At 40.2% G+C, this 11,276-nt stretch overlaps 1 protein-coding gene across 1 annotated transcript; it reads left to right on the top strand.

The window, feature by feature from the left end:
* The first annotated feature begins 2,832 nt into the window (after positions 1–2,832).
* notum1b (notum, palmitoleoyl-protein carboxylesterase b) lies at positions 2,833–10,465 on the top strand. The gene is made up of 11 exons (XM_034093491.2): positions 2,833–3,494; positions 5,060–5,112; positions 5,195–5,290; positions 5,851–5,911; positions 6,499–6,557; positions 7,191–7,293; positions 7,572–7,763; positions 8,354–8,451; positions 8,551–8,698; positions 8,791–8,838; positions 9,633–10,465. Exons 1-11 carry the CDS (start codon positions 3,172–3,174, stop codon positions 9,964–9,966), a joined length of 1,515 nt encoding a protein of 504 aa, XP_033949382.1. The 5' UTR covers positions 2,833–3,171; the 3' UTR covers positions 9,967–10,465.
* The last annotated feature ends 811 nt before the right edge of the window (positions 10,466–11,276 follow it).

Below are 11,276 nucleotides of genomic sequence, written 5' to 3'. Positions count from 1 at the left end.
ATGCAAATTTTCAAAGCATTTTTAAATCAAGACAATAAATTACACTTCCTGTATCATTGTTATTTGTAATATATAACACAATAGACACAAACAGAAATGTGGGTAAATGTTAAATGTAGTCTAATGCTTAAAGTGCAGGTGTACTGCATGATACAATGTGCATTTGTATTCCCATGAAGACATTCTGACGGATCAGATTAGAAAAAAACAAGTTTGAATAACTTAATTAATTATGGTAAATTACATGCAACCACGTCCAGGGCTTTTGGTTGTGCATGGCTCCCTTTTTGGGACATTGCAATCTCATTGCCATACTTAATTATTTATTAGACATGTGCCTTTCCTTCTGCAACAATTCAAAGAATCTGCTTAAAAACATTTCCATGCTTCCATCTGCCGGGCACAAGGAAAGATGAAAGTGATGTGAATCATATGCTTCAAAACACATGGGAGATTTTTGAGCAAATTGTTAGTAGTATTCTCCACATATTTTGTTGGTATGGTGTACATACACATACACCATATATCAACAGATTGTGGAAGGCAGAGAAAGACCCCTTTGTAAAGGAATCACTTGTTATGTTTACTTTTGTATTAGTCACATCCTGTGTCAACATGTACATCTACAATATCCACATTTTAAAAATATATTCAAGCTGATAAACCCATCATTTCTTTATTTTATTCATTCATTCATTTAGGACAAGCAAAGATCTGAACACAATTCAAATGGATTTTGATTGTGAACGAACATGTATTTTGAGTCTGAAATGTGAAAATAGAGGGTTCCGTATATAACAAATGGATGCTGCCATAACAAGAAGGGGGCTAACTAAAGAACCCCCAACAAAAGGGAATTGTAAAAAATAAATATATAACATGGAAAAGCTAACTTTCTCCATGAATCTATGTATAAATGTACTAATAATTGGAGTAAATGGAAAATTAATTTTGATATAAGAAGACGAGGATGTATGTGTAAGCGCATGTGTGTCTAAGTAAATAGTGTCTGTGCATTTATACATAAGCACAACGGCCCTCTCCAACGAGCATCGAGGATACCAACAAACTGGATATTGAACAGTTTCAGACTTTTGACTGATTATGACTCTCAATGCTCACTGTACAAGAGGAACTAATATATAGACACAATATATTGACAGAAACTGATCTGACAGGACGATACAAAAAAGAAATAGAAACAGACTGAAATGAAACAACTCTAAAGCTTGACTCCTTCTCTTCAACTAAACAAACGATACCAAAGTGACTCATTGACCCAATATTTTATTTATTTTTTCAATGCTTGTCTGTGCTTTTTTTCTTTCCTCTTTGTTTTCTATATTATGTAAGAAATCTATAGAAATAAAGTTAAAAAAACAAATGGATGCCAAATACCAAATAAAGCTCGCAATTTGTATACAAAACACCATTAACAACATTATTGTTGACCTGACCTTTAATCTTTTCAAAGCACAATAACCAAAAACAACCACCTGGCTATAGACTATCAAGAGAGAAGGATATAGATCCTGCCTGTATAATCTCTTCCCCATGGACAACTACATATACTGTATAGGCAACCATATGCAGTAACGGAAGACCTGCACCAACCAACATATGGAGTATCAAGGCCATTGTCTCAGCAATTATCAATTTGGATCAAAGCTGCATGGAATCAGACTGGTCAGACAAGACCACATGTGCTGACAACAGATGGAGAGTTAAGGCGGGGCTTCAGAGGGAATACAACTGACCAACCACTGCAGCAACATCCACAAAGTTAACCTGGGAAAGAGATGGGAGAGAGGGAGAGGTCAATACAGTTCTCCGTTCAGGGGGGAAATTGCCCCCTACTGAATAAACAAATAAACAATATTCAGTTTCCTTCCTCACTCAGCAGGCACCAAACATCAAAACTGCCTGTGGATGGTGTGCAAAATTACAAAAGGGCATCTGTGTCTTTCACAACATTGTCCCACTAAGAAGTATTGAATCACTAATTAATCAATGGCAAACAAATGGACTTGTTAAAAGCAGGATTTCCTTTCTTGTAAACGGAAAACATATCAAAGACAGAAATCATTAATAGCAGTTTGTTTCTGAACATCACTTCAAGATGGATCCTTGGTTTGGTGTCCAGATTAGTAGAAGGGTTGTTGTGACATGAATCACATGACACGCTGGTTTATGGATTTCAGAGAGATGATCTCAAAGTGTTTCAAATGAAGATGAGGCAAAACAGTACCAAAACTAAAAGTAGCCTACTCTTTACACAGAATGTACATTTTTGGAATAATATACAGCATGTCATATAATAAATACATTAACCTGTTACTGGTAAAGTTGAAAATAACTTTAATTACTTGTTATACTGCCATCTTAATCCATTATAGCACATCACAAACAAGTTGTTCTCAAATTCAAGGAAGAACTTTAATTAATTTAAAACGGGGATTTTCATTTTAATCAATAACTGTTGTGATTAATTAAAATGAAGGTTTGAACATGTGAAGGACTGGAAAAGTGTTTGTGTCGACTGTATATTTAGGCTATGTACCCTGTTGGTGTGGTGTGACCCTCCGCAGTTCTCTCCATATTATATCACTTCAGAGGCCGCGTAGTGATACGATGACACAACATCAAAGAGACCGACCGAAAGGACTACGGGGGCGTGCCAGGCACCCGCGCGCTCTTGGTGTGAGACCGACGCCCCGAGAGGAGCATCAGCCAACGATAATACCGATTGGCCCTCGAGATGAGAAGGAAGGAGGGGGCGAGACTTCAAATACATTTCCACTCCGTCTGCAGCTCCCCAGGACCTGAACCAGGAGTCAACAGGTCGGCAGTGTAAAGCGGCTGAATTCATTGACTGCCACGAGGGTTAAGCTGTTTTTTTGCCGTCTCCATGTGTTTTTAGGATTTAAAAAATGTGGGGACATCATTTGCATTTCAGGTTAATGTTAAAACCAGCTCTCCATCTGTGAAGGCACCATGGATAACCTGCGTTCACTCTGCTCACCTTTCAATATTGACAACTGCAACATGCTGAAGCATGTCTCCATGTGCTTTCAAAGAACTCTCAACTCATCTAACTACTCTTAGGATATGCTGTGTTGTGCAGAAGTCTCTTGCTCACATTTGAGAGGCATTTTCCAGTAACAGTTAGACATGCGGAGCCAAGGTGTGTCCTGCCTGCTGCTGCTCTTCATCCATGTGAGCGCACCGGCGGAGGCGAGGAAAGTACCCGGGGGTAGGGCGCAACACCGGCGGGTGCAACAGCAGCCCCCGGTGCAGAGGGAGCGTGTGGAGGGGACAGAGAGTTTCCCGTTAGACTTCACAGCCGTGGAGGGCAACATGGACAACTTCATGGTGCAGATAAAGAACTTAGCGCAGTCACTGTACCCGTGCTCTGCGCAGAAGCTGGACCAAGACATGAAGTTGAACTTTTTGAAGAATGATTCTGTGACTTGCAATGACGGGTCAGCAGCAGGGTAAGTGAGTGGAACATGCGTGTAATCTTTGTCAATAACTCACATGGCACTGAAAGACCTGTTGGATATGTTGAAACCTTTCACCAAACGCACTTTGTGGCAGTTTAGTCCCCCACTGCCCTTCAGTCCCTCGTCTCTCCGGATGTGACCAAATTGGATCAAAGGACCAGATTTGAGGGGTGGGGGATGAGGGGGTAGAGAACAAACGCTAGAGATTATTTAAATGTAGTCAGAGGTATAAAGGATAATGAGTCCTAATGTTACAATGTTAAATATAAGACAGCTTACAATAACAGGTGTCTGTTTTTCAACAGTTATACCGCACTCTTGGCTGCAGAGTAAACCACAGACAGATCTCAAAGATTGACCGCAGCTTTGACTAATTTGTCCCTTAAATTAAGATGAATAGGTTTATCTTCAGAAGGCTCACATGCCTCCACATCTGTATCACCACTGGATCACAGCAATATCTCAGTTTAAGATCAAGACTAAGAGTGGTGCCAAGCATCCCACAGTCATGCATTATTGTGATTAAGGGATTTTGTGTGACATGAAAGATCTTCAAAGTAATAGAAAGATGTATTGCTTCTACTCATATACACCTCAGTCCTTTTGACGGTATGGACTAAAGGGATCACGTGCATTTTGCAGGACTAGGCTACTCAATGACATACAGGATGTGAGAGTAAATATTACAGTTTGTTCAGTACAGAAGCTGTTGGAAGCAAATGTGGGAACAGGATATGGTGATACAGTTAATAAGTTATACATTGTTTTTTGTATTCTGTGAAATTACAAAAGAAAAGAAGAAAAAGTTCAACTGGGAAACAGGTGGTAAAAGATGTCTGTCAGTTGATGTATGTAAGTACCATCTTGTGGCCAAAATGAGTATTACAACAACAAAGAAACCTGTTTTCAAAGTTGAAAGATTAAGGAATTTAGAAAGATTATCCTAACAAAATCAGTTTTTGTTAATAGGACGGAAAAAAAATCAGATCACAATTTGTTCCTCAATTGCTTCTCAGACAATATTTTAAGTACTTTCATTTAGTGTTATATAGGTATGTGTGCGTGTAAATGTTTGACCAATCACAACAGAGCCGGCCAGCTAACCAATCAGAGCAGACTGGGCTCTGGTTTCAGACAGAGGGTGAAAAGAGGTGCTGCCTCACATTAAAGCATGGAGAAGTGTCACACCAGAATAGGTATTATACCTTTAGAAAAAGCTAGGCATTATTGGTATGCTTTAGTTAATTCACAAGTCCAATCTTCTATTGCTGAATTAAATAGTGTTGAGTATGAGGAATAGGATAAAGTCAACAATAAAATAAAACACTATGAATAACGCAGACCTTTCCATACGCCACCCAAGCTGACAGGCTGTTCTTTTTAAAAATAAATATCTATTTGAGCTTTTAAAGCCGCTAAACAGATTCCTACTGAGATTTTAAGCAGTGCGATGGCAGTCAGCATCAAAGGCAGCATCCCTCCCGGGGAGGTTGTGTCGTGCCTGTATCTGCACACGTAACACACTCATATTGATCTGTTTTGCTGTTCTCGCGCAGGTATTACATCAAGGAGTCTAAAGGCAGCAAGAGGTGGCTGCTCTTCTTAGAAGGTGAGGACGAAACTAACATGAACGTAGAGCTTAATGTGAAACACAACTAACCTGTTAACAAGTGTGTTTGTGTGTGTTTTAGGTGGATGGTACTGTTTCAACAGGCAGACCTGTGTCAGTAGGTATGAGACCATGAGGAGACTGATGAGCTCCACCAAGTGGCCACAAACCAGAACAGGTAAAAAGACACAATAAAACACTATATCTCACACACACACACACACACACACACACACACACACACACACACACACACACACACACACACACACACACACACACACACACACACACACACACACACACACACACACACACACACACACACACAGATTCATAGACATGTTTGTGTTTCCTCTTTAGCTGAGTTTGCATTAATCTTAAGGAGTCAGACTTCGGTTCCTTCCCTCCGGCCTTCAGGGGACTCCTTGTTTGTTCATGGCTCCCTCTCCCCCCCCCCAAGCTCTCTGTGTACACTGGTGGCCACAGAGCTCTTCAATGCCTGCATGTAATTGCTGACTAAAGCAGGGAAAGTTAATGAGTTTTTGACCGCAAGGGAAACACACATACAGACACGTCAGCTTATTAAAACACACAACTGTACATCAAGGTTTGTAACTTCCTACTAGTAGTATTTAACCTTTAAGTAGTTTTTAACCCCACTTAGCTTAACTAATGTTTTAAATGTGATCCAGAAGGTTAAGTAAATATGGCATCTATACCTTCTCTACTCTACAGGAACAGGAATAATGTCTCCACAGCCAGAGGAAAACCCTCACTGGTGGAACGCCAACATGGTGTAAGAACTCCTTTCTCTCCTTCTCTTTATAATATGTGTCTGCATCAATCAATGATTTCATATCCTTGGCATACTGATGCTTTCTGGGACTATTCCCACATTGTGAAACTCTGGTCTGTTCCACACAAATGTCATCATGATACGGTACATCCATTCTTTGGACAGCGGTTCTATATTTGCTGATATAAATAAGTTCGCCACAATATGATTTTTATCAGCTGCCTGCGATCGATTTGAGATCACATGCCCATTTAACACCATTTGTTACGTATCGACTCATAAAAAGTAACTTAAATACAATTTTACAAGTTCATATTATGAGCTCTGTTGGAAGGAGTTGCATATTTTAAGGATGATGAAATGTATAGATGTGTTCTTTGTCCATCACACAGTCAGCTTGGCTTTTATTTGTACAACTGTTGAATCTGTCATCAGTATACCTTTGATAAAATATTTGGACTTGCGTCGGCCACAGCAGGGAGCCCCTAAAGACAGAGGCCACCAGCTTTAACCACTGATATATAAGGCATCTCTGATTTATCTTCATTTGATTGGAAATAATCGTAGGTGCTTCCTCTCTCCTCTAGCTTCATCCCGTACTGCTCCAGCGATGTGTGGAGTGGAGCCACACCGAAGACAAATCAGAGTAAGACTCAATAACTCAGTCGAATCACCGCGTGTAGATCCGGCTGAGGGGTTTATACAGAACGATATATCAATGTCTCTGGAGAGTGGACATAAGAGGCTGAAGATGTTATACCGTTCAGCCGAATGTTTTGTTCTGGGCTTTAGTCGTGGGAAAGAGGATATTTTTTTTTTCTGAAATCAGCTTTGACCATTTTTGAAAACCTTTAATATACCGTGTTATGTGTCCCAATCTTTGATTTATAATCCCAGACTTTGACCATTCAATATCATAATATTTTCTGTTAGACCTAGATCAATTTAATAATAAAAAAATGCAATAATTAAATAAAAAAAAACATCTAAGTATTGCTAATATTCAAGTTGAGTGTGATTCATCAGTCAGGAGGACTTGTGATTAAATAAGAGCCTTTTGTGTTTTGCAAACTGAGCACAGTTTGTTTGAAATAAAGAGCAAACAAATGTATCTACCTGATACCGGTTTAAAATCTCCTGTTTTTTGTATAATACATCTTTAAAATGATAGGTGTAAACTACATCTCTCGTGTGCAAAGTTCTCTGCAGTTGTGTAACATTGATGTAGAGTGTGTCATGTGGCTGTAAGCTAAACAACATGCAACATGTATGTTCTCAGGTGATTATGCGTTCATGGGCTCTCTGATCATAAAGGAGGTTGTGAACGAGCTGCTGACAAAAGGTCTGGACAACGCCAAGGTGCTGCTACTGGCAGGAAGCAGGTGTGTGTGTGTGTGTGTGTGTGTGTGTGTGTGTGTGTGTGTGTGTGTGTGTGTGTGTGTGTGTGTGTGTGTGTGTGTGTGTGTGTGTGTGTGTGTGTGTGTGTGTGTGTGTGTGTGTGTGTGTGTGTGTGTGTGTGTGTGTGTGTGTGTGTGTGTGTGTGTGTGTGTGTGTGTGTGTGTGTGTGTGTGTGTGTGTGTGTGTGTGTGTGTGTGTGTGTGTGTGTGTGTGTTAACCACAGATAAAGGCTCACCCTCTGACCCCTCTCTTCCTGTCTCAGTGCGGGCGGTGCGGGCGTGCTACTGAACGTGGACCGAGTGGCGGAGCAGCTGGAGTCTCTGGGCCACGGGGGGGTGCAGGTCCGGGGCCTCTCTGACTCCGGGTGGTTCCTGGACAACAAACAGTACAAAATCACAGCCTGCCTGGACACCATCAGCTGTGCCCCCACCGAGGCCTTAAAGAGAGGCATCAGGTAGGAGGGCACAACGAGTTCAAAGACTGGTGGATGGATTAAGGGGGGTTAAGAAGTTTGAAAGAAACCCACAAAATGATACTCACCCTGTGTTACCTTACACTTTTTAAGAGCGCATTCCTCACATGCTTCCACGCTAATTAAAAAACTAAACAAGGATAACATTCTTGATGAATTGAAGTGAATGGAGTCTATATGAAAACATCAGTTTATAAACTCACACACACCTCTTGCAGGATAATCCAAGTCTTATGCTCCAAACCAAAATGTTATTATTCAAACACTCATTCTTGAGCAGGGGTGCAACTTGTCAGTGTCAATCTGAAGTCAAATTAAATTCCGTGTTGTAGTTTACGACTGGATAAATGAGACTTGGATTATTTTTTGTACAAGTTTTCACAGCAGCCCCCATTCACTTCCATTCATCGAGACATTTCTGATTTCTTCATTCACCATATATACAGATACCATTGTCGGGAGACGATAGCAATGTTTTCTTCAAGATTCCAAGGAAACACGGATGGAGAAATTGATAAACAAATGAACATTTAAGTGAGAAGGAATCATTGTAAAGTATTGATACTTTGCAGGTACTGGGGCGGTTTGGTGCCAGAGAGCTGCAGACAGGCTCATGTGGGACAGGAGTGGAACTGTTTCTTTGGATATAAAGTCTTCCCCACGATAAAAAGTGAGTGACAAAAACCTCCAAGCCCCTCCACAGGTCTGATGTATTTGATAAAGATGGCAGGACGTGTTTCTCTTGAAGTCTGACCCTCTCTCCTCTCAGGCCCGGTGTTCGTGGTGCAGTGGCTGTTTGACGAGGCCCAGCTGATGGTGGACAACATCCACCTGACCGGGCAGCCTGTCGACGAGGGCCAGTGGAGGTACATCCAGAACCTGGGACAGGAGCTGAGGAGCACGCTGCGTGACGTCCCGTAAGACACACACACACACACACACACACACACACACACACACAAAAAAGAAACATTTCGTTGACTGTGTGATTCTGTGTTTTGGATGGCAGGGCGATGTTTGCTCCGGCCTGTCTGTCACATGAACTCATCACAAGAACGTAAGTAAACTTTCTGATATGAGAACAATAGGATCTTATAAAGGATTTTATTTTTATTATGAAGGGACTCTGAGGGCACTCCACTCCTCTACTTCATCATCGGTGTGCTCAGTTAATTACTTCCAGCTTACAATCCATAACAAAAAATAACAGATAGAAAAGTCTGCTTTTGTAAAAATGTAATGACCCAAAAAGGATAGTTGAATAACACATCAGTCAAATAATCCTGTTAATTCCATATTATACATCAACTATACATCTACTGCCCATTAATCAGTCAACTTTGGTCTACAACAACTAAATATAAATTATAAATAAGACCAGACTGCCACATAAATCTGTATTGGATCATATGTTGGCAGAAAAAAAAATTGAACTTGCCAAACAAATGTTTTGAATTACTTTAGAAACAGTTACATCATTTGTCCACAAAAGAGCACTGAAGAGTTTATTTTTTAAATTGTAAAATATCCCACTTAAAACATACACTGGTTAAACTTCCTACACACAAATATATAATTATAAAGGATCAATATCAAACGCATTCATTTAAATAAATAAATAAATAGAAGCCGATTTAAGTTTTAACTGAAATATCAAATTCTCCATCTCTAAACACAACCCAGAGAATGTAAGGGGAGGTATACCATAATAGTCTTCTATATGGTATTACATTTGATATTAATGAATTGAATCATGACAATGCAAAAATTCAATCTGTACTGTATACAAATAAACATACATATACAATCCTGCATATTTGATCTATTCACTATGTCTCTCTGTCCCTGCAGCTACTGGATGGACATTCATGTGAAGGGCACCTCCCTGCCCAGAGCGCTGCACTGCTGGGACCGCAGCCTCCAGCCCAACAACCACACCAACAGCACCAACCACAACCAGAAGCCTAAGACCCCACACACCAGGGGCTGCCCTCTCCATTTGATTGACAGCTGCCCGTGGCCTCACTGTAATCCCACCTGCCCGACTGTACGAGACCAGCTGACGGGACAGGAGATGAGCGTGATCCAGTTCCTGAAGCACATGGGCTTCGACGTGCAGAAGATGGCGCAGCAGCAGGGCATGGACGCCAGGAAGCTGCTGGGCATGCTCAATAACGGGAGCTGAGGCAGGAATGAGATGGTGCCGAACATCAGGGGAAGACAACGGAGATAAAATTCTAATGACAAAACTGTCAATACTTTCAAACTTTGTCTTCAACAAACAACACCCAACATTTGAAAAACTGACTCAAGTGCGCACATGCGCTGTTTAAACACACCATATGGGGTCACTTGTTTAACAGATATATATGCTACTGTAGACATGCTATAATTGTGAGGTGTATACAGAGGTGGGTACAGTGTGCGTGTGGCAATGTATATACAGTAAATATGTATATGTACTAGTATAGACTGTCATGGCGGAGGTCTACAATATAGCTTTGACAGGAAGTATTGAAAACACCTCCAGGGTTTTTCTGTGGGGACTTCTCTTCTGTCACATTCAGAGATGCGTCTATGGTGCTGCTGAACTCTCTACCCTCCACCAATTATGCTGCTTTTTCTAATTTTGGAGAAATAATGAGTTGATGGGTAATATTTACTAATAAAGTTACAAAGATAAAGGTTATTAGTTTGTTTTTAAGGGTACTCGAGTGGAAAAAAAACATTTTTATACTGAAAATATATTTTACATGTCTAGAGTCAGATACAGTTAGTTACTGTAACAATGTCTCTTTACATTCTATTAACTGTAAGTAGGCTACTAAATATGCTAAAATAGTCAAATGTATCTGTATTATTTGCAGAGGTCCTACAAGTGCAAGTCTCAAGTCTTGACCTACAAGTATCAAGCAAGTCCCAAGTCACTGTGGTGAGAGTCAAGCAAGTCAAGTCATTGCTCAGGTCAAGCAAGTCAAGTCATACCAAATTCTGATGAATAAGCCCAGTTTCCGCATTTAAATCAGTTAAAAGACAGTGGTTATGAAAATGGATTCAACCCACACTATGATCTTCATTACATACACAGTTAATCATTTGAAATCTAATTTAGATCGATGAGAATCATATTAGATTAATATGAACCCTAGAACTGCAGACAATATAGCTAGGACTCAAAAAGTCTGTTCAAAAAGGAGGAATTCCAGGTAAGAAAATCATATATGGCATTTGCCATTACACATATTTAATTTAAATTTCTGTTGACACTAGAACCGCCAACAGCATCAGCACCTACATAGATATCATTTTCAAATCATTTAATTTGTTCCTCTTCATAATTTCCTTATAAACTAAGTAGGACGATTTAAAACTCACTTAATTGGGTTCATTTTGAAATTGCTTCAGTTTATTACCGTGGTAAATTTGGTTTTATATTGGACGTTGGATATTCGACACATTCGAAAAATCTATTTAACACTGGCTTCGATGGACGCA

Source organism: Pseudochaenichthys georgianus, chromosome 1 (genome assembly GCF_902827115.2).
Source record: "Pseudochaenichthys georgianus chromosome 1, fPseGeo1.2, whole genome shotgun sequence".
NCBI classification, from domain to species: domain Eukaryota; kingdom Metazoa; phylum Chordata; class Actinopteri; order Perciformes; family Channichthyidae; genus Pseudochaenichthys; species Pseudochaenichthys georgianus.
Note: the sequence above shows the minus strand (reverse complement) of the source record. Positions and strands in the feature narration are given on the sequence as shown.